This window comes from Conger conger, chromosome 4, assembly GCF_963514075.1.
Source record: "Conger conger chromosome 4, fConCon1.1, whole genome shotgun sequence".
NCBI lineage: Eukaryota > Metazoa > Chordata > Actinopteri > Anguilliformes > Congridae > Conger > Conger conger.
The window spans coordinates 34,420,779-34,445,701 of record NC_083763.1 but is presented as its reverse complement, the minus strand read 5'-3'; the positions used below and the strand labels follow the sequence as shown (position 1 = coordinate 34,445,701).

At 40.0% G+C, this 24,923-nt stretch overlaps 1 protein-coding gene across 1 annotated transcript in view; it reads left to right on the top strand.

Annotated features, from left to right (window-relative positions):
- Nucleotides 1-21,706, top strand: part of adgrg2a (adhesion G protein-coupled receptor G2a) — a 98,785-nt gene extending 77,079 nt beyond the window's left edge. The window contains exons 23-36 of the mRNA XM_061238949.1: nucleotides 1,868-2,015; nucleotides 3,624-3,834; nucleotides 4,135-4,291; nucleotides 4,556-4,726; nucleotides 5,575-5,697; nucleotides 13,815-13,860; nucleotides 13,974-14,077; nucleotides 14,411-14,535; nucleotides 14,873-15,144; nucleotides 16,297-16,396; nucleotides 19,594-19,877; nucleotides 20,053-20,163; nucleotides 20,548-20,682; nucleotides 21,212-21,706. Of these exons, the coding sequence (XP_061094933.1) occupies nucleotides 1,868-2,015; nucleotides 3,624-3,834; nucleotides 4,135-4,291; nucleotides 4,556-4,726; nucleotides 5,575-5,697; nucleotides 13,815-13,860; nucleotides 13,974-14,077; nucleotides 14,411-14,535; nucleotides 14,873-15,144; nucleotides 16,297-16,396; nucleotides 19,594-19,877; nucleotides 20,053-20,163; nucleotides 20,548-20,682; nucleotides 21,212-21,306 (2,082 nt within the window). The 3' untranslated portion in view covers nucleotides 21,307-21,706. The remainder of the gene's footprint in view (nucleotides 1-1,867; nucleotides 2,016-3,623; nucleotides 3,835-4,134; nucleotides 4,292-4,555; nucleotides 4,727-5,574; nucleotides 5,698-13,814; nucleotides 13,861-13,973; nucleotides 14,078-14,410; nucleotides 14,536-14,872; nucleotides 15,145-16,296; nucleotides 16,397-19,593; nucleotides 19,878-20,052; nucleotides 20,164-20,547; nucleotides 20,683-21,211) is intronic.
- Nucleotides 21,707-24,923: the final 3,217 nt, after the last annotated feature.

Genomic DNA, 24,923 nt, shown 5'->3' with positions numbered 1-24,923 from the left:
TACTAGCACACAGCAAAACACAACAGCTATTCTGCTCAATACAACCTACCAACTAAATACAACAGCACTACCATTGACTACCACCACACAGCAAAACACACCATCTATTCTGCTCAATACAACCCACCAACTAAATACAACACTACCACTGACAGCTACCACACAACAAAACACAACATCTATTCTGCTCAATATGACCTCCCAAATAAATACAACAGCACTACCATTGACTACTGCCACACAGCAAAACACAACAGTTATTCTGCTCAATACAACCTACCAAATAAATACAACTGCACTACCATTGACTACCACCACACAGCAAAACACAACATCTATTCTGCTCAATATGACCTCCCAACTAAATACAACAGCACTACCATTGACTACTGCCACACAGCAAAACACAACAGTTATTCTGCTCAATACAACCTACCAAATAAATACAACTGCACTACCATTGACTACCACCACACAGCAAAACACAACAGCTATTCTGCTCAATACAACCTACCAACTAAATACAACAGTACTACCACTGACTACTACCACACAACAAAGCACAACAGCACTACCACTGATGACTACAACACAGCAAAACACAACATCTATTCTGCTCAATACTACCACACATCAAAACACAACAGCACTACCACTGACAGCTACCACACAACAAAACACAACATCTATTCTGCTCAATATGACCTCTCAACTAAATACAACAGCACTACCATTGACTACTACCACACAGCAAAACACAACAGCTATTTTGCTCAATACAACCTACCAACTAAATACAACAGCACTACCATTGACTACCACCACACAGCAAAACACAACAGCTATTCTGCTCAATACAACCTACCAACTAAATACAACAGAACTACCATTGACTACCACCACACAGCAAAACACAACAGCTATTCTGCTCAATACAACCTACCAACTAAATACAACAGTACTACCATTGACAGCTACCACACAACAAAACACAACATCTATTCTGCTCAATATGACCTTCCAACTAAATACAACAGCACTACCATTGACTACTACCACACAGCAAAACACAACAGCTATTATGCTCAATACAACCTACCAAGTAAATACAACAGCACTACCAATGACTGCTACCACACAACAAAGCACAACAGCACTACCACTGATGACTACAACACAGCAAAACACAACATCTATTCTGCTCAACACTACCACATATCAAAACACAACAACACTACCACTGACAGCTACCACACAACAAAACACAACATCTATTCTGCTCAATATGACCTCCCAACTAAATACAACAGCACTACCATTGACTACTACCACACAGAAAAACACAACAGCTATTCTGCTCAATACTACCACACAACACAACACAACAGCACTACCACTGACTGCTACTACACAACACAACACAACAGCAGCAAATAATACATCACTTACACCATACGTGACAGAACATAATGCAACAACCATTCCACTAATCACCACCACACTGCCATCAAACATAACAGCACAACCTGATATAACATCTCTTCCTGTAAATATGACATCAGTGAACACAACAAAATTTAAAATGAGCACAACACAAGCTAATACAACAGGTCTTCCACCAATGACCATAATACCATACAATGCAACAGCAAATCCAGTAAATACAACAACATATAACATAACTTGGCATAACACAATCACTCACCCAGTAAGTCCAACAGCACCATATAATACAACATCTAACACAACAGTTGCAACAAAAAATAACTCAACAGCCTTTCCAGCAGTCATAACACAGTATAATATGACAGCGGAACAACAAAATGAAAGTACTTCAGCATCTGTACAGAAGGTACCAACCCAACAGAGCACAGCCTCTCCCCCAGTGAAAGCAACAGCCACAGTAGCTGTGGCTAATACTCAATGGAACGTGAGTACAGGGGTAACACCTGTGGCTCATTTGAGCAACTCCACAACAGATGGTGCCACCATGGAATTCACCACAGGTATCCCAGGTAACCTTCACCATTGTGTTCTCTCTCTCACTGTCATGAGTAATTAAATGTTGACCGCTGTTGCCATTGATTGTGAGAGTGTGCTTCGAATCGGTCCCACTTTATATTAAGTGTCTTTAACCACATCCCAGTTAGCCAGTACAATTACAGGTTTATCTATCTAAGTCCAAATCGTGTAATTACACACATCTGTATATTCTTTCTGCTATGCAGACACAGCAATATTCCTAAACTGTCCATCACTTGAATATGAGACATTATACCTTGTTGGAAAGGGTAGAAAACCTCCTACAAGAAGCTTAGCATTTTTTAAATGAGTTAGGTACTGAAATTACCTAGCAATGCATTTATGCCACAATAAGTAATGGATGATCATATGTGGGTAAGCAATTGCTCTGTCTCATAATAATAGCCTAAATATCAAATGGATAGATTTGAATGTTCTTCAAGAGACTGTGACCAGACCAACCACAAGCTCTGACATAGCCACTGGCTGCAACACATGTCGACAAAGGACCTAGGCTCAATAATGGGCACATTTAATCATAATCATCATCGTCATAGTGCAAATGCGGCAAAACAACAGAAATTTTTAGTCTATATTGGACAAACTGCATAGACCCAGTATTCACATTGTTCTGGCTTGTCACTCAAAGCCAAATTTAAGGACCATTTCAGATATCTCCTGGAACTCAGAAATAAATAACATCTAGCCTAAGTAGGTAAACTTTAGAAGCAAATATTCAAACATGACACAACTGGAAGGGTTTCTTCCTGATTTATACCAGATGCAGAGAGACCTAGCATTGCCAGATGGAAAATATTAAATTGTCATAACTGTATACGTCTGGTTGTTAAAATGACCATTTTTAAAGAACATTTTCATACATTTTTGTCATACATGGTCACCGTATATGTGTCAGGCAAGTGACTGTTGAATGTAATCAGCTGAATGAGACTTCATATTAACTGTCCAATGTCTGTTACAATAGAGTAGCTGGTTTAACTCACAGTCAGCACATAAACAAAAAAGTCTGCCTACTTTATGTTCTTTATTGTAACAGCCATACAGATGCTCATTGAGTGCACAATCTAGCATTCTGGAGTTTGGCTGGAGAGTTAATAAATGTATTTTTTTTAATTACTTGGGGTGTGCCTTGATACATAGCTCCAGGGTGAAGTTGCCCTTACGTATAGATCAGATTTTCCAACCCCAACCTTAACCATTGTAGCCGACAATAAAATGCTAAACTAATCCTGAACATCATTATTTTGAAAATGTCAGTTATCGCACAGAATATTTTAAATGTTTTCTAGACTGTTCTTGAAGCCGAGGCCTATATTAGAAACCTCAATCTGCTGCCCCCTGCTGTCAGACATTGAAAGTATTTAAAACAGCTATGGATTAGAGTGCGCACATTTGCCACCTGGTGGTGATTGTGCGAACAACAAGTAGTTACTGTGAAATCTTTTTTGAAATCCTATTGATCTTATAGAACAGGGAGAAACACATGCATTAACAATCCAAGGGCTGGCTTTGTTTGATCTTTATTAACCTCCCCATTGAAACTTGAGTACAATTGAGCATGCCCCTTCTACTTTCTGCAGCACAGAGTGAGGAGGCTCAGGCTGACCAACTCCTGGAACAGACGAGGGACATCGCTGGACTGAACTCTTCTCAGGTGCAGCAGGTGGTGTCCAGGCTGGAGGACCTGCTCTCCGGGCCCAATATCACCCTGGCACTGGCCCATAGGCTACTCAACATTGTCAGTAATCTACTCAATGTCTCTGCCATCACCCTGGCTGCCTCCTCCTCTAGGTGAGCTTGATCGATAAAAATGAATTAGTAGATGAGTGTTTCTCAACCTGCAACCAATGGGCTGCACGTGGTCAATTTTGCACAGTGGTGCCCAGATTTTCCGATAAATAAAGCCCCTTTACTCCTCCATAAAAAAAAATAAAAAAAAATATCTTATGGCATTGTACTAGATACAGTTTTGTATTAATATTAGTTAGTTAGGCCTGACCGGAGCTGTAGGGATTCTAGTATGTTTAGACAGCAGCTTCCATTTCCAAATATCCTAAAATGTATCCAGAATCCTGTTTCTCCTCCTCTCAGGATCATAACAGCTGTAGAAACACTTGGGCTGAAGCTGGTAGTGGAAGGCAGGACTGAAAAGATCTCATCTGATTCCCTTGCTCTGGCCGTGAGAAAGGTGGATGGAGCCAGTTTTGAGGAGACGTCCTTCTCCATCGCTGACCCTAACAACCTGCAGGTAACCCGCAACCTGCGGAAATTACAACTCCACCCCTTTACACCGTATTTTACACCTTGCTTACTCCCATCAACAGCATAGCACCCCCTGCTTGATGATCCTTCCAAACCTTGTAATAGATGTTCAATATTGAAATCTCTTCTTCCAGCAGCAGGGTGACAACCTGACTGTTCTAACATACATGGCTTTCTGTTTTCTAATGTACCTGGCACCCATGTTATCTGGCTTGCCATGTTGTACATGTTGGTCCTCATTCTCCTGTAGATCACTGTTCGTGGTGAGCAGAAAGTTCGAAGAAGGACAGGGAGCCTGAGAGCCCCTACCCTAGGCACCATCATTCTGCCTGCCTCACTGACTGATGACCTAATGACCCAGGAGCAGCTACTGGCCTCCAGAGTTCAGTTCATCTTCTACCAGAGGACCACTGTGTTCCAGGTACCAGCACCTCTTGCTCTTGGTCTCTCCTCCTCTTCTTCTTAGACTGTGCTCTTCTTCCTCTTAGTTTCTGGTCCTCTTCCTCCTGGTCTCTGCCCATTTTGTCTTTTCTCCTATGGCATTCAGGTACAGTGCATTCTGTCTGCTTTGCTCTGTTTTTTGTTTTTATTGATCTCTGCCTGGTTTTTTCAACTGCTTTGGATTTTTTGGATTTGTACATTTGCTTGTCTGTCTCCTCGGTTTTTGAACTCTGCCTGTCTCACGATTATGCTGCCCCACATGTACCTGTCTGCCTGGATCTCGACCATTGTAAGTTTTGGATCTGCCCCATGTCAATAAAGCCTGCTGTTATCTTATCCCTGAGTCTGCAATTGGTTCCCTTTGTTTGATTCCTGACGGAGTCATCCTTTATTGTGCATAAAAAACTAAATGGGCCTATCAAAAACATACAAAAAACTGAAATAATAAAATCCCAGTGAACTATCAGTTTAAAGGGTGTAATAATGTGTTTTGTCTGTAATGTACCCTATGGACTTCTCTGATAAAAATCACAGTAGCTTTGTTTGCTCAAACCATTGTACTATTGTAATAGTGTAATTTACAGTGGCTAAGAGTATTGCCCTACTTTAAAAAATATTTTCTGAAATGTACTGCCAGGCAGAGTATTACTCTAACAGAGTCATTGTCTGTTGTGTCTCAATTCTGTTGAGCCAGACACTGAATTTTGTGCCATGTTATTTGAGCCAATGATTTGCTGGCTTTTTCAACTGAGCCTATTATTGATAGACATCAAATATTGTTGTGTTAATATGGTTTGTATCGCTCTTTTTCATAATTTTTCTCTCTAGGACATGGCCCTTCGCAACAGAAGCATCAACAGTGGTGTCTTAGCTACGAGTGTGGCCAATCTGTCAATCAGTGGACTAAGGGACAATGTAGTCTTCACCATGCAAAATAACCAACCCATAACGGTATGGCAGACAAACAATGTTTAGGAAAGAATCTTTTATTCATAATTTGCATAGTTCACAGTACCTGGCCATGAATTCCATGATATAGTACATGACCAAAGACTAAACCTACAGATAGTATTGTGTGTGTGCTTGTGTTTGTGTGTGTGCATGTCTGTATGTGTGTGCTTGCATGTGTGTATACAGTACCAGTCGAAAGTTTGGACACATGTGCTCATAGAAGAGTTTTTCTTCATTTATATATTATATATTATATATTTATATTTTCCACATTTTAGAATAATAGTGTTATTATATTATATTATAATAATATTTTATTATTCAGCTTCTGCTTTTTAATAAAATAAATAGCATTTTAATAAATAGTATTATTAAGTGAAATTATGGAATGTGTTTGACTTGTTGATGGGGGTTGTTGTGATTGACTTGTTCAATCAATGGACCTTCAATATATCAGTATACAAGATGGTGATTATTGTGATTAATGTACTTTTTATGATCTTCTCGACCTGTTGCTGTCTGAGGATAGCTGCATAGAGAGGGAGTTATCTAGGATACATCGCATACATAAGACCAGGTTCCCCGGCAGCACGAATGGGTCTAACAATCCAGAGAGTCGCATACCTTCTCCAAGGCGACTGGAAACCGAGGCAATCGGGCAAGCCTCCCCTGTCCTCCCTGGTCAAACCCCAGTCCTCAGTGTGCAACTGCAACAGCAATGTTCGCTGCATCTTAGCCTGTTGCGTCACCATGGCTCCTATTGTGAGATCCACTGGCAAGTATTTTTAGACAGGCTTTAGAAACTGGAGAAATACCGGATAACTGGAAACAAGGTAATATACTACCAATGTACACTGCTCAAAAAACTAAGGGTCACATCAGATCTTGATGAATGATTTATTCAAGTTTATCCACATTTATTCAAATGTATTCAAAGAGTAGTAGGAGGGACTTTATCTGAGTAGGTTATTGTGGAAAGTGAAGAGCCACTGCTCTCCCCCCTAAATGACCTTGACAGAGACATTGAGTCTCATTTATCAAATGTGAGCTGAATGAAATTGACTGCAAATCCTTTCGAAATGCATTTGCAAAAATAATGTTGGATTTATCAAAGTTTTCAGATGTCAGTTTTCTCATAGCATCCAAATGAACTTCATGAGTGGTCTCAGCTGTTTGCTTAGACTGTTGTTTATATGGCTGGCCTCTCTTTACATTACATGTACATTTATTGCTTTATTATAAGATTTGGGGCATGGCGTAGCCAATTTCAGAAAGAGTGCATCTTCAAAGACCGAACTGAGTTTACACCTGCATACACAAGTTTTATTTTTTGCTGTGCTTTTAATGTTAGAGGTTGATGTGAACTCTTTTTCTCAGTTGGAAGGTGGTAATTCAGTCATTCTGATATGACGGCTTTGTTGCTATGGTTGACCTCTCTTTACATTACATTTACAGCTTTATTAGAAGATTTGAAGCATGGCCACATAATCACTTTGTTTGAGGCTTGTGACACCTCCTTCTGGCTCTCTGCAAGGACAGGGAAAACGTACAGTGGGAGCAATAATTATTTGATCCCTTGCTGATTTTGGAGGTTTGCTCACTTACAAAGAATGGAACTGTGTAGAATTTTAATCATAGGTACATTTTAACATTGAGAGACAGAATATCACAAAATAATCCACAATAACAACATCATATACATTTTATAAATTTAATATATTTTAATACATATTTTCACATGAAATAAGTATTTGATCCATAGAACAATAGGACTTAATACTTGGTGGAGGTCAGACATTTGTTGTAGTTTTTAACCAGGTTTGCACAGATCTTGGGAGGGATTTTGGTCCACTCCTCTTTGCAGATCCTCTTCAAATCCTTAAGGTTCCGAGGATGTCGCTTGGCAACTCGAAGCTTCAGCTCCCTCCAGAGATTTTCGATGGGATTTAGGTCTGGAGACTGGCTAGGCCATTCCAGGATCTTAATATGCTTCTTTTTGAGTCACTCCTTTGTTGCCTTGGCCATATGTTTTGGGTCATTGTCATGTTGGAAGACCCATCCACGACCCATTTTCAGTGCTCTCATTGAGGGAAGGAGGTTGTTGCCCAAAAGTTCCTGGTACATGGCCTCATTCATCCTCCCCTCGATACGGTGAAGTCGTCCTGTCCCCTTAGCTGAGAAACACCCCCAAAGCATAAGGTTTCCACCTCCATGCTTCACAGTGGGGATGGTGTTCTTGGGGTTGTACTCAGCATTTCTCTTCCTCGGAACACGGTGAGTCGAGTTGATGCCAAATAGCTCTATTTTGGTCTCATCTGACTGCATCACCTTCTCCCAAGCCTCCTTTGGATCATCCAGGTGCTCTTTGGCAAACTTCAGACGGGCCTGTACATGTGCCTTCTTCAGCAGAGGAACCTTGCATGCGCAGCAGGATTTTAATCCTTCACGGTGTAGTGTGTTACTGATGGTTCTCTTCATGACTGTGGTCCCAACTGCCTTCAGGTCATTAACAAGCTCCTCCTGGGTAGTACTGGGCTGATCCCTGACCTTTCTCATGGTCATTGATATCCCACTAGGCGAGATCTTGCGTGGAGCCCCAGACCGAAGGAGATTGGCGGTGACTTTGTGTTTCTTCCATTTTCTAATAATTGCTCCAACAGTTGTTAACGTCTCACCAAGCTGCTTGCTTATTTTCTTGTAGCCCATCCCAGCCTTGTGCAGGTCTACAATTTTGTCCCTGATGTCCTTAGACAGCTTTGTCTTGGCCATTGTGGAACGTTGGAATCTGATTGATTGTGTGGACAGGTGTCTTTTATACAGCTACATAATGATGTAACGAGTTGACACAGGTGTTTTGGATAATGAGTTGAGATTAGGAGTGCTTAATGGAAAACTAACTGGTCTGTGGGAGCCAGAATTATTGCTGGTAGGGGATCAAATAATTATTTCATGCAAAAATACGATGATACATTTATAAAATGTATATGATGTTGTTATTGTGGATTATTTTGTGATATTCTGTCTCTCAATGTTAAAATGTACCTATGATTAAAATTCTACACAGTTCCATTCTTTGTAAGTGGGCAAACCTACAAAATCAGCAAGGGATCAAATAAGTATTGCTCCCGCTGTATAGGCTATTGCTGTCACTGTCCGTTAGGATTCCAGATAGTGACGTCTATAATTTGCCAATGCGTTCCTCCAGCCCAAGGTATACTTTCCTTCGGTCAGTGAAGCCCGGAAGGCAGCAGCTTGTAGAAGTAGTAACTAATCAGGACAGGTTTAGAAAGCAAGCTGAGTTACATAGATACAGATACATTTCATAAAAATAAATTAAAGAAACGCTCCCTGAGTAGTAATAAAATGTAGCTACACATAATCTGTGGTTGGTGGAGCTGAAACTGCTGCCTTCTAGGCTTCACTGTGCCAAATGTCAAACCATTTTGTTATTACCTGTTGCAAAGTATGCGTTACTTGAAAAATGTTTTACAACAGCTAGGCTATATATTGCCAGGCTCTAGTGTACCCCAGCTCTGACAATTCAAGGAAAAGGGGAGTATTGCTATGCTGAATGGTCTGTTCTTGCCATTATTTAATGCTAATAGTAAAGTCATCAAAACTATGAAATAACACAAATGGAATTATGCAGTGACCAAACATAGGTTTAACTAACAAAACAATTTAATATTTTAGATTCTTCAAAGTCGGCACCTTTTGCTTTGATAACAGCTTGGTACACTCTTGACATTCTCTCAACCAACTTCATGAGGTAGCCACCTAGGATGCTTTTCCAACAGTCTTGAAGGACTTCCCATATACAACTGAGCACTTGTTGGCTGCTTTTGCTTCACTCTCTAGTTCAACTCATCCCAAACCACCTCTATTGCATTTAGGTTAGGTGACTGTCATATGAGGCCAGGTCATATGATGCAGCACTCCACTACTCTCATTTGTGAAATAACTCTTATACAGCCTGGAGGTGTGTTTTCCGTCATTGTCCTGTTGAAAAAATGACGGCCCACCTAAGGGCAAGCCAGATGGAATGGCTTGTCGCTGCAGAATGCTGTGGTAGCCATGCTGGTTAAGTGTGCCTTCAATTCTAAATAAATTGGCAACAGTGTCTCCAGCAAAGCACCCACACAAAATCACACCTCCTACCCTATGTTTCACAGTGGGAACTACACATCCAGACATCATTCTCAGTGTCTCACGAAGACACGGCGGTTGGAACCAAAAGTCTCCTCTGAACAGTTGATGTTGAGATGTGTCTGCTGCTTGAACTCAGTAAAGCATTATTTGGCCTCTAATCTGAGGTGCTGACAATTTCTGAAGCTAGTGACTCTAATAAACAAGTAATTATTGGTCTGCCTTTCCTGTTGCGATCCTCATGAAAGCCTGTTTCATCATAGCGCTTCATGGTTTTTGCCACTGCACTTGAAGTAACTTTCAATTCTTTAAGTAATGATGGTCGTCTACCATATAGGCACCCTACCTTGTCATAACACAAATGATTGGCATTAGGCATTAAACAAGAAAAGACATTCCACAAATTAACTTTTAAAGGCATGCATGTGTGGCTTAAAAATGATGATTCAATCATTCTTCACTGTTAAAGTTCTAAATGAAGACTACTTGTTGGGGGTGCATTTAAAAATATATATTTTTTTTACAATGAGTTTTCATTCATACATAGGCATCAACTTCACTATTTACACTCACTGAGCACTTTATTTAGACATCTTTTTTAGACTTCTGCTGCTGTAGCCTAACCACCAACAATCATTCCATGGTCAAAATCACATTTCTTCCCCATTCTGACATTTGGTCGGAAAAACAGCTGAACCTCTTGACCATGTTTTCATACTTTTATTCATTTAGTTGCTGCCACATGTTTCAATATTTGCATGAACAAGCTGGTATACAGGTCTAGCTAATAAAGTGCTCAGTGAGTGTATATTTGTCTAAGAAACACATTTCAAGCATTATTGAAAGCAGTTTTAACCTTCAACACCCTCGTTTAATGTCCGGCACTCTGAATAACGAACAAGTGAATCAACAGTTCAACCCCCCACTTAACCAACCAAAATACTTATTTGATTTAATTTATTAATTATTATCAGAGATATCAATTATGAATTAAATCACCAAATTCAATGATAGGCAACCTTTATCAACACAGATCCACATCTAATCTAGAGATGAGTTCAACTACCTTAAAAACAATGAAGTTTACAGACATAGACAAGTAACAGACACAAGAGAATTGAATGAAAGAAAACCACCGCTTGTTTACTCCCAAAATGAGTCCCAAGGAAGCCAAAATCAATGCTCAAAATCCAGAAAACAGCCAATATTCCAAAATGACCAGCGATGAAAATGAATGAATAGAATGCCAGGTCAAAGTGCAGGATTTGCAAACTTTCAACTGAAAACTAACTGAAGAAAGACCCTATTTTATCTAGGGAATGGGACATCACAGCTTCCCTGGCCCATGCATATTAATGAATAATTGGGGGTGGAGATCCTACAAGGATTGATATCTTTCTTTATATATTATATATTATTTTACAACACATCCCTTTTTTAAGGTTTTATGGAAATTAATCATTTCCTGCTAACAATAGTATTATGGTGACATTGAATATTAAGGACTACTTTTGGGAGTGACAGCTATGGCTATTAAAGAAATGTTTGTGATCACTATGTAGACAGATTAGATCAGCCAGTAATTAAACCAAGTTATTCTGGTATGGGCTGCTAGGCCACCCCCACTGAGACAGATACACGTGCAGACACATGCAGACACATGCACACACACACACACACACACACACACCCCACATTAACACCTTTTCCTATCTGCAGACCACTGTCAGGTGACCCCTTGAAGTTTCCCATGGCCAAATGGTGAATGAGGAATTAGTTCCTTGACACTTTGTCATCTCATGTATAAACTAAATAAAAAATTATAAAAATTAATAAAAATTATTTTTAATAAACTATATTTTTACTCTGAACATTACTCTTGACATTGAAAGTAAATACATTAACATATAGCCACAAATAATGTGGCTGTATGTGACTGGTGAACAGTGAAAAATTGGTTGCCTCAAACAATGCAGAACTCCAGTGTAACTTTCACTTTGACATCTTGCCCTTAAAAGCTTAACAACTATATGTTTACTCTGAATTTGGCATTAAGACATTTATTACATAAACATCGATTTACGTGAAATTGCCCGCCACGAAGGAGTCTGTTATCCAGTAAGAAATAATCAATTTGAGAATAGGTGTGAAGGACATTATAGCATTATGAGTCAGATAGGTTGGAAAACTGCCACGGGTGTGAAATAGCAAATTCCTCCATAAATGACTCTAAGACCCTAGCTGACTCTGAGGGTGGTCCAGTTCAGGGTTAAGTCAGCAGTTGAAATCCCCTCCAAGTATGAGAGAGTGAGAGGTCATGTCAGGAATTTTGGAAAACAACAATTGCCGTTACCCCAATTGGGGCCATAAAGAAGGGTTTTATAGAGGGACCCTGTAAGAATAACATACCTCCCATTTGTGTCAGATTTGATAGCTTTAAATCTCCTGGTCTCCTGGAGATAGATAACATGTGCATGCAAACGATGGAGATTATGCAACACTTCACTGCGCTTGATCGGGTTATCAATTCCTTTGCAGTTCCAGCTACAGAAATGAATCATACCCTCCAATTGTTGAATGATATTAGGCTGAGACATGTCATAACTTAAGAAAGATATTACTCCTACTTGGATAAAGGATGTCTTCCCAGTGCCTGAGAACAGAAATAAATGAAATATGGTGGACATACAACCCTAAACCCCCATCTTGAGTGCAGAAGCATCTCCCTAATTGAGACATGCACATAGATAAGTTTCTACTCCCCACTCCCACTCTCAGTGCGAAAGCATCAGGAACGTGTGTAGCCCTCAATATACGCACCAAAACTCACTGAGTAACTAAAACTGAAACTCACTCATTCCTATCTGAGAGGGTAAGTGACATAAAAGTATGAATTTTTACATTATAAACAAGTACAATCAAATACATCATCAAATATAATACACATCTGCAACCCTGCAGCATACAAAAGACCCACTGTGGAGTCACAGACTGATCCTATTCATTTCCTGAAATGAAACCCTTAAACGGTTTACACATTTCTTGAAATTTGTATGAACAAAATCTCTCGTGGCAGCTGGGTCCTCAAACCTGTGTGTTGTTCTGCTGGGTAAACTGATCTGCAAAACCGCTGGAAAGAGCAGTCCAAGCTTGATCCTGGGACAAGTATGTAGCTGCTGCTTCACCTTGGTGAAAGCAGCTAGTTTTTTGGGTACGGAGGTAGTGTAATTCGGAAAGAAATTGTTTCTGCTGAAACAGTTAAATGGAAAGGTTCAATTCCTGCGATCTCGGCATGAACTGAGGATGCCAGAGAATCAAACAACTGGAAATATAATTTTTCAACAAGTTAATCATACTTGTAGCTATCCCGGACTCAAATCGCTGCTACGTTCAGCACTCGTGTCATCCCTTGGCGGCGTGGCCTGTATGCCTGGATTCTTCTTTTGGTTGGACTGAAGACATCGCAAACAGTCCAACTTTGCTGTTTCAAAAACACAATATAGACGGTTGCAGAATTGCAAATAATAGATAACTAAAATTAATGCATTAGCGACAGAGCACCAACAAAACAAATCTTCCATGATCTGTGTGCGACAGCGCCCCCAATAAGGAATAATCAAAATTATTTTCCCAAGATAACTGATTGAGAAGAGTTTAATTATTTCAATTCAGCTGTTCCTAAAATGTAAGGCTCTCAAAGGTAGCAGCCAGCCAATGAGTATGCCTACCTTACAAGAGATTGATGAATATGTAGTACCATGTCAGAGACAAGAACTATGTGCATCAAGTTAGGTGTAGTTAGGTGTATGTGCTAGTTGTCAGCAACCATCTACGTGTCTAACCAGATCCGTGATAAGGTTAGTTAGTTTATACTAGCTCGCAAGAAAAATCTTAGATTGAGGGCCATTGACTCTCAGTGCCCAAAACTCATTTGCTAATCCCATTGTCTCTCTGCTCTTTCTCTCCCACAGGGGAACTTTGTTGCCAGCTGCGTCTTTTGGGATCACAACTTAAATGGTATGTGTTTCTAGAAGTCTTCTTGCTGTGGAATCAAAGTCTTTACAAATAACACTGGAGCAGTTTTCCAGTTTCCCTGACGGCGCGAATGCTCACTTGTTTTCATGTGGCAGAGGGATCAGGAGGCTGGAGCAGTGATGGGTGTACTGTTCAGAACACAACAGAGGAAGAGACCACCTGCAGCTGCAACCATCTCACCAGCTTCGCTGTGCTTTTGGTGAGTGTTCAAATGATCAGCCACTTCCCTGTGTTCTGGAAATATGCTTGCCCCACCATTTCTCACTGTGGTGCAAAAGCAATGTTATATGATGATTGGGAAAGGGGTTGCACTTTTTGAATCCCGGCTTGGGCGCTGCTGTTGGGCGCTGCTGTTGTACCCTTGAGCAGGATACTTAATTTGAATTGCTTTTGTATAAAACAGCTGTCTAAATGCATTGTATGTAGAATAATGTAATCTGTTGCTTTGGATATGTGTTTCTGCTGAATACCAGAATGTAAATGAAGATCTGTGAATGCAGCAGGTTTTGAGTTGTTTCTTGATTGATTGCAGGACATTTCTAGAGAGGGCATTACTGACCGTCTGCAAGCCACCATCCAAACATTCATTACCTTCATTGGCTGTGGCATCTCTGCAATCTTTTTGTCTATCACTCTGCTCACCTACCTGGGATTTGAGTAAGTTACATGACCATGTTATGTTTTACCTTTCTGTCACCTGAGTAGTTGCACAGATTCTTGAATGAAACCAGATATTCAAGTTCTCTCCATCCTCTATGTCACTTTATTCAAGCAAGTTTTGGTTGGTAATGGGTGGTGTTTATCTTGTTATGCTACAGTAAATTAATATTTGTGAAGAGACATACCGAGTAACAGAACATCAATTGCTTTTGTCTTTGGCCATAGGAGCCAATCACAAATATTCACACAGTTTCAGCATTTCATTGAACATTTCAGCTTGAAGGATAATATTCAGTGATTAAAAAACATTTTCTGTTTCAACTATTCTCTGAAGGAAATTACGGCGGGACATCCCTTCCAAGATCTTGATCCAGCTGTGTACAGCCCTGCTGTTCCTGAACCTGACCTTTCTGCTTGACTCCTGGCTGGCCCTGTACCCAGATGCCGTGGGCCTCTGCATCTCTACCGCTTTCTTCCTGCACTACTTCCTGCTTGTGTCCTTCACCTGGATGGGGCTGGAGGCCTTCCACATGTACCTGGCTATCGTCAAGGTCTTCAACAGCTACATGTCCAGATACATGCTCAAGTTCTCTCTCTTCGGCTGGGGTAGGCACATCTTCTCTCCTCCTCACACCATCGTGGCATGATCCAGCACTCAAGAAACTGGACTTGCAACCACCTACTTTCATGGGTTTAAATCTTAGGTGTAAGCACTATTCCTGTACCCTACAGTATGGTACTTAACCTGAATATTTCCAGCGAGTTCCCAGCCATATAAATGGATAAAATGAGATCATCCCAGATACAGATGACTGCTTAACATAATGGGCCATTTTTTCCAGCTGGCATCTGGTGAGTTGTGAGCTGGCATGTTGATCATTTCGAATTTTGCGGATGATTAAGATACCTCTGGTTCATCCACATTGAAGTGGGAGGAGAGCTGCTACTCAGGGTGTCTTAGTCAAGTTTGAGCAGCTCATTGCCATTTTGGTTTAGCTTATTGCAATTTTCCAGTCAGACAGGTCCACATTTCACCCTTTCGCCACCAACCAGCTTAACCTGGGTCTAATGCTCGAGTTGCAGCCCAGTGTTTGGCATCAACTATTTGTAATTTCTGGGCTTTTATATAATTCCCACAAGCAGAAAAATGCATTGATTACATTGTATTTATTGTTCACAGTTTTTGTTTTCTTTATAATTGGATTTATTGTATTTATTTCTGTTTTTAATTGTTTGTGGCTATTCGATATAAGCTCAAGGTGCTTTGCATTTCAGCACAGAACGTACAAAGAATTACAAACTGTAATCGCCAAGAATAGTCATAGCAAAGACATGTATCTTCTTTCTGAATTACAAATGTTTGCTTGAATATGTATATATACATATATATATATATATGTAAAAACCTAAAAGTGTTAGCTTATTCCTCGGTCTCCCCTACCTTTTGTTTTAAACAAGCAATGATTATTGAATGGCATATTGATGGACTGGCGACCTGTCCAGGGTGTATTCCTGCCTTTCGCCCAATGTATTCTGGGATAGGCTCCAGCCCCCCTGTGACCCTGTTCAGGATAAGCGGGTTAGGATAATGAATGAATGAATCCATGCAGTCACTGTATTATTAGCAGTGTATCTTATATCATTGGAAAGCCTGCTCATTTACATTTACAATGCTGATTATGTGGGCAGGGTACCAAGCACAAATTTCCATACTTTTTTTTACATACACATATGATTGTCTTTGCTTGAATATTTCAGGTGTCCCTCTAATGGTGGTCATAATTGTGATCGCAATCAGCAAAGACAATTATGGGCTCATTTCGTATGGAAAATATACTGATGGATCGACAGATGAATTGTGAGTGCACTTTTTTCCATTTCTAATTAAAATGGTTTTCCTGAGAAATTCCTGGGCTAAGCCTTATCTTTTTTGGGCCCTAAATGTAAATGTATTCAGTGGCATATGTAGTGACATTCCCCATTCATTCCTATGGGACTTTTTCCCCTGGAAAAATCAATTAATGGACATATAGAAAAGCTATGAACAAGCACACGACTCCGGACCAAGCTAGACATTGTCCAGTTGGTTTGGTTCCAATTGCTCAAAGACTTTGGGAGGTGTAGGCCATCAAAAAACCAGCGGAATAGTAATAAAGTTGACTTTCGAATAACAGTAGTGTGTTGCTTCGCAATCACACTAATTGACATGGATGTTAGGGTATGCTCTGTTATGTTATGTTGTGTTATGGATGTTATTTTACGTTCAAATGTCACCCCTAGCAATTATTGCAAATGAAATGAAATTGCCAATATATTTTTATTTTTATCTCAGTCTAAAGGTTAAAGGTAAAAATGTTTTAAGTGAAATACTTGCATTTTCTGAAAGCCTCAAAAGACTGAAAATGTAATTGTTCAGCCCTAACACTAACATCAGCCTGCTTTCCATCATGGCATCAGCACAGATCTCTAACAATTGTGACAGCCGTGTATAATGTCTACTGTACGTCGAACAACATGTGCTCACCACTGAGCAGATCAAACAATTCATAATCTTCGAATAACCTGAATTAATGTATGACTGGAAGTGAGTGCTATGGTCAGAAAATGTAACATTTTGTCCATAGACATCAGCAAAAGAGGAATGCATACAAGGAGAAGCACCTCATACCTACTGTGAAATATGGAAGTCAGAAACATATTGATGGGGTGGATGGCCAAAAGTTCAATTTTGGTCTCATCTGACCATATCACTCTCATCCAGTCATAGTTCCAATGAGTTTTTGTAAACTCAAGATGCTTGGTTTTGTTTATTAAGTGTTAGCTGGTATGGAGGTCCATTTTATATTTTGTCTTTACTTGGTGACCTCAAGATACAACCAATCTCTTCAATTCTTAAATTACGATGCCTGGGGTACTTATGGCCTCCCTCATCATCTTCCATACCATCTGTGGTAATAGTATGCATCTTCTTCCTGGCAAGTTTGCAACCATTCCATATGTTTTATGCCCTTTTATTATTGCCCTTGCAGTGCTAAGTAGGATGTTTAATGTGTATGTTTATGTATTTTTTTGTACCCATTACCCAACTTGTTACCATCTGTGTCATCTGTATCAGTTCTTTGGCTTTTCCCATGCGATGGTTGACAGATGGATTTTGCATGCTTGTTACCTCATTTTTTAACTCTAGTGAAACAGGGAGTGATGGAATGACAAAATAGTTTCATAAATCCAGGAGAATCCATGGAATCACCACATTCTCAATCTTTGTCCTTAACATATTGCATACACTGATACATCATTAATGATTAAATGGTCAGCACCCTTGGGCATTATGCCATTATTATCTCTTATCTTATATGTTCAAATTTCCTTTCCCCCCTTTCTGGTTGCTTGGAGTTTTCAGCACACAGCTGGTTTTTCTCCTACACTTTTGTTTTTCTCAAACTTTGCTATTTTCGCATACACAGGTTAAGCACTTGAGTGATTCTACAACACATTTCACCATATCTTACCCTGCTTGTGTACTTATTTCACTTTTCTTCATGAGGGCCTTCACATGCACTGGTTTTTATATGACCAGTACAAAAACACACAGTATACTAATACAGAAATTTTCCTATACAGAATATAAAGTATACAATGTATCACTTTCATCAGCCAGGGGGAAAGAGGAGCAATAGATTAAAAAATGACAGGTTTTAATTAAGGCAGATGAAGGGGCAGACAGAGTGTAATAACAAACAGGCAAAGTTCAAAAACCAGTAGGTCAGCCCAAACAGGCAAATGTACAAAAGAGAAGAGAAAAAAGCAGACAGGGGTCATAAAAGAAAAGAAAACAGAAAAAAAACAACTGGACAGAATGCCACAAGGACAAGGGCTCAGGAACAAGGTGGCTAGAAAAAGGGTAAAGATATATCAGGGCTCGGGACTCAGGAAAAACAGGATATGACAAACTAGCAAGGTGCAACTGAGAAGGACAGGCATAAATACACAGGGGAATGAGACAACCTAGGCGGGTCATGGGAGTGAGGGCGGTCTAACAAATAAACATCAGGTGAGGCACATGAAAGGGCAATCATACAATGACAAGGGAGGAACGAAAACGTGGGACTGGATTCACATAGACACATATGTAATACAAACGGCTCCGGATTAGGAAGTAGACAATTGCATAGAGTTAAAGAATGTAGAGATAGTGGAGAGCAGGTGTGAACATTTCGTTGAATCAAAGCAAGCAATGTAGGGATAGAACAGGGAGGCGGAGTTATAGAGCAGTATTGATGTAGAGGTAGAGTTAGTCTGTTAGTTACGTGATTAAATTACAAATACCCAAAACTAATGAATGTTAGTTTGTTAGTTAGACGAACATATTAGTGTGTTAATATAATTAGTACTGTACAAATTCTATGTTAGTTGGGATTAGTATATTAGTGCTATCTACAAACATGAAATGGAAAGAAGCAGGAAGAACAGCGAGACAGAAGGAGTCGTGGGAAACCAGAAAATTCCGAAAACCACCCGAATAGTGAAGCACACGGTTTTCTCCTCAGTCAAATTTGGTTTTCTATTTGTATCCATTTTGCGTAGCCGAACATTAACCAACAATGATTTTCATTTTAAGAGATTTTTTTTTTCCCCAAAAGCTGATTGGTTCTTTGTCTTTGTAATAAGATAATAAGGACATCATTGTAATCTTTTCGTTTCAGGCACCTGTGATTGCCACTTATTTTCTCTTGAGAATATTCAAGACTTACCTAAGAGAAAGTGTGAGCTGCTTGATAAATATGTTTTAACATGTTTTAGCAAGTGGAGAGCGATTTATTAAGTGTAATTCCTAAGATGTTTGATACATCTGGCCCCTGAATTTTTTGGGGAAAAAGTTGTAAAATGTTGGTTGATTCCAATAAATATTCACACATGTTGGAAAATGAAGCTTATGTCAATAATTGTATTATTTCTGTGCATATATTGCAATTATTATGATATATATTATTATATATTGGGAATTATTGGGTGCCAATAATTCTGGACCTGATTGTATCTTTCTCCTTGCAGTTGCTGGATCAGAAATGACGTGGCCTTCTACGTGGCACTTGTGGCTTATTTCTGCCTGGTGTTTGTCATCAATTTGGCCATGTTTGTGGTGGTGATGGTGCAGCTGAGGCGGATCAAACGGCAGAACCCCAATAATTCCCAGCATCGTAACGGGCTGCAGGAGTTGCGTAGTGTGGCTGGACTCACATTCCTCCTTGGCCTGACCTGGGGCTTCGCTTTCTTTGCCTGGGGGCCAGTCAACCTAGCTTTCATGTACCTGTTTGCCATCTTAAACTCCCTGCAGGGTATGGCCATAACCATTCACTCTCCAGATCCCATAATAAATACCTTTACACTCACTAAACCCCATAACTAATCCCCTTGTACACCACAAACTCCACAATAGAACATGGAGACTGTTACAGTGGAAGGATAAGCTCATTATGACCTCATGTGTTGTTTACTTACACTCTTCCACAGGTTTCTTCATTTTCATCTTCCACTGTGCCTTAAAAGAAAATGTGCGTAGGAAGTGGCGGGCATATCTGTGCTGTGGGAGACTGCAGCTGCCAGAGACAGCTGCCAGCACAGGTACGAGTGACCTTTCCCTTCTTGTTTTTTATAAGATAAATAATGAAAAATATTAAATCAATGTACACAATGAGGAATGCCAAATTTAAATGCCAGGTCTGTCCCATGACTAAGTCCTCAAACTTGAAAGGACACTTTTTAGTAGATGTTATCCAACTAACACAGATTATATTCCACATTTACTTTGTACAACTAGATAATTGAAGAAATTCCAGTACTGCAGGGCCGCACCTGACAGCAGAATCTGCAAAGTCTACATGCAGCTTCTACCTCTACACATACTACTAGATGCAACCAAATTTTTACATGCAGACAATTACCTTTCCACTCCTCCACCCCGGAAAGTTCACGTGCAAGAATGTTTATTTCTGCTTCCCCCCAAAGAATGGAGCCGTACTACCATCCAGGCCAATTACAAGAAGGACCTTCTTGGCACCTCCATCCAGACCTCTGATTCCTATCTGTCGAGCAGCACCTCTTTCCGCACCAATGATAGTACCGAGTTGCCCACCCCCACTAGTGGGTACCACTCTTTAATATGATCTGGGGATATACTTTTATTTTCCACTTGAGGGATATATTGTCAACCCATGGTCATATTCAGATGCTGAATGTTGAGATACTTCAAGAATATTCGGATACTAATGTGGCATAGCAATGAAAATTGGGTCATCAACGTTTCAAGGTCTCATAAAACATACTAATTTCCTCATGTCATTTCTAATAGATGTTGTATATAGTGCTACTGGATTTTTTTGTAAATATATTCTTTACCTTTGCTCCATTTTAGATCTGTAACCTACTCCTGCTGTCGGTCCTCAACAACCTTGGTGTTCTGATCTATAATGGCTATAATTGAAGGGGATATGACTTCTCTCCTAAACTCAGTGTGCATTTCCTTGGTCTTATTGGTGTGAATGACTAAGTGTCACAGTGCATAGTGAAGCTGTATAGGACAGGAGAATGGTTACAACAAGTTTATCCTCAGTGCCCAGCTCAAAACCAACTCACCAAGCTGATGCTCTTTTTTTGTGTGCCTTTGCTGCAGGTGATGTGTCTGAAGACAGCATTTTCACTTCACTGCAGGAATCAAATGTGGAGGTGGTCGTCAACAGCAGGCACAGGGCACAAAGACCACAGTGAATTCTGGGAACATGGACTCTGTGCAGGCTGTTAGGGTGTCCACTAAGCAAATGAAGGATGAATTGTGGAGGAAGTGTCCAAAAGTAGAGACAGGTTCTCAGTGTGCCATCTCATTCCTTTCATTAGAATGTGTTATATTTGTCAGCAGTAAACTTAAGAGAAAACTTTGTTTTATAGCACAGGGCTTAACTTTGTGCAAGAAAAGTACTGAGTAGAAAACTACAAGAGGACATTCTGGGAATTAAGAAGGCAGATAAATCTGGGAATCTGTGCCCAAACAATGCTGTGAGATGTGGTCCTCACCCTTTTTTGAAATGCATCACTGTGATGTCCTTTTTACAAAAGAATATGACTATGGGTTTTCATTAGTTTTTAATATTTTAATTGCCACCGTTTACAGTGCATCCGGAAAGTATTCACAGCACTTCACTTCTCCCACATTTTGTTATGTTACAGCCTTATTCCAAAATTGAATAAATTCATTTTTTTCCTCAAAATTCTACACACAACACCCCATAATGACAACATGAAAGAAGTTTTTTTGAAATTTTTGCACATTTATTAAAAATAAAAAAACTAAGAAATCACATGTACATAAGTATTCATAGCCTTTGCTCAATACTTTGTTGATGCACCTTTGGCAGCAATTACAGCCTCAAGTCTTTTTGAATATGATGCCACAAGCTTGGCACACCTATCTTTGGGCAGTTCCGCCCATTCCTCTTTGCAGCACCTCTCAAGCTCCATCAGGTTGGATGGGGAGCGTCGGTGCACAGCCATTTTCAGATCTCTCCAGAGATGTTCAATCGGATTCAAGTCTGGCTCTGGCTGGGCCACTCAAGGACATTCACAGAGTTGTCCTGAAGCCACTCCTTTGATATCTTGGCTGTGTGCTTAGGGTCGTTGTCCTGCTGAAAGATGAACCGTCACCCCAGTCTGAGGTCAAGAGCGCTCTGGAGCAGGTTTTCATCCAGGATGCCTCTGTACATTGCTGCATTCATCTTTCCCTCAATCCTGACTAGTCTCCCAGTTCCTGCCGCTGAAAAACATCCCCACAGCATGATGCTGCCACCACCATGCTTCACTGTAGGGATGGTATTGGCCAGGTGATGAGCGGTGCCTGGTTTCCTCCAAACATGACGCCTGGCATTCACGCCAAAGAGTTCAATCTTTGTCTCATCAGACCAGAGAATTTTGTTTCTCATGGTCTGAGAGTCCTTCAGGTGCCTTTTGGCAAACTCCAGGCGGGCTGCCATGTGCCTTTTACTAAGGAGTCTGTCTGGCCACTCTACCATACAGGCCTGATTGGTGGATTGCTGCAGAGATGGTTGTCCTTCTGGAAGGTTCTCCTCTCTCCACAGAGGAACGCTGGAGCTCTGACAGAATGACCATCGGGTTCTTAGTCACCTCCCTGACTAAGGCCCTTCTCCCCCGATTGCTCAGTTTAGACGGGTGGCCAGCTCTAGGAAGAGTCCTGGTGGTTCCAAACTTCTTCCATTTACGGATGATGGAGGCCACTGTGCTCATTGGGACCTTCAAAGCAGCAGAAATTTTTCTGTACCCTTCCCCAGATTTGTGCCTCAAGACAATCCTGTCTCGGAGGTCTACAGACAATTCCTTTGACTTCATGCTTGGTTTGTGCTCCGACATGCACTGTCAACTGTGGGACCTTATATAGACAGCTGTGTGCCTTTCCAAATCATGTCCAATCAACAGAATTTACCACAGGTGGACTCCAATTAAGCTGTAGAAACATCTCAAGGTTGATCAGTGGAAACAGGATGCACCTGAGCTCAATTTTGAGCTTCATGGCAAAGGCTGTGAATACTTATGTACATGTGATTTCTTAGTTTTTTATTTTTAATAAATTTGCAAAAATTTCAAAAAAACTTCTTTCATGTTGTCATTATGGGGTGGTGTGTAGAATTTTGAGGAAAAAATTAATTTCTTCCATTTTGGAATAAGGCTGTAACATAACAAAATGTGGGAAAAGTGAAGCACTGTGAATACTTTCCGGATGCACTGTATGTTGTTTGTATGCCATACAAAAGATCTCCTTATGTTTATCGTGAAAGATTGACTGCAGTTCATTCTCCTGAGGTCAAAAGTGCCTTTTTAATTGTTATTTTACTCTTGTGTCAAATTCAAATAGATTAGATCAGATTTAAAAGTAAGGGCTGAGCTGTTGCGCTTGATCCCTGGTTTAGGAATGTAGAGGCCACATGATAAAAACACATATAGAGTGGCATGGAGGCCATTTTGTGGCAGGGTGAACTGCACAAGGTAATTTATAATATATACATGTGGACATGTGAAACAGGTGTAAAAACTGACCTGAAGGCAGATACTCAGTGCAGTGTGTAACATCCAGGGCTTGACATTTACTTTTTGTCTCACCAGCCACTGTGGCTAGTGGCTTTCCAAAGTCACAGCTCTCCTCTGTGCTGTGTGTAATATCACTGGATTATGCTCTCCTCTGTGCAGTATGTAACATTACTGGATTATGTTCTCCTCTGTGGATATGAATTTATATTTCTTTACTTTTACTCTTTATAAAAACTATTTTTATATAGTTTTGTTTTATGCTGTGAGATCTTCAATGAAAGTGAACAATTAGATAACTTTTTCCACATTTGAATGTTTATTTTATAGAATTTCAACAGAAATTACAGGTATTATCTCACAGTTTAGAAACAATTGATCACAGACAAAATAATAAAACATTTTATTTCGTAAAATTTAACATTTTGAAAACTGTTTTCCAACACTAAAAGGTTTGTACATACAAAGGACGCAAATTTAAATACTCCAGTGCACACATATGCACATTGCACACACATCCACGCAAGCTCTCATGTATGGTATACAAACACACACATGCAAACAGCCATGCAAGCTCTCATATAAATAAACACAGAAGCACAAATACAAAATGAATACACACTTGCTGATACAGCAGATGCACACAGACACAAATTATACACTGCATACACGTACATATAGATGGTTGACTCCATACATATAGGGCCGGTTCACAGACACAAATTAAACTCAAAATTTAATTTAGTCTTGGAATAGGCTTGATCTGTGTGTGAAATTGTGAAATGCAAATGACACAGCAATAAACAAATCTACATTATAAAATACACAAATAAAATGTACAGGCTTTGATGACAACCTCTACAGAGACAGCTGGTGCAGATTAGCGTTGTGCGATATCCCACAGTTTAGCACTCCCATAGTTCTCTTCTGCCCTCTCCAACAGGGTGGAATCAACTAATCAGGCTTCTCTTGGACATTGGACGCTCACTATATGGACTAACCCTGTTTTCAAGTAATGTCAAATCATCAGTTTTCCCAAGTTGGGAAACATTATAACTGGGCCATCCGACACATTCACATGCTTTATGGTTGGATAATTGAAAGAAATATTTTGTGCGGCTGCGTATTAGTTCCTATTAGACTGTTTACATTCTAGGCTACCTAGTTACGGCAAGCAATTTTGGGATATTTTTGGCGGTTATGAATGTAAATACACAGGAAATTGAATGCTGCATTTCTATAGTTATCACAGAATTTCTGTGTGTTTTAAATACGTAGCTGTGGTTCACTTATGG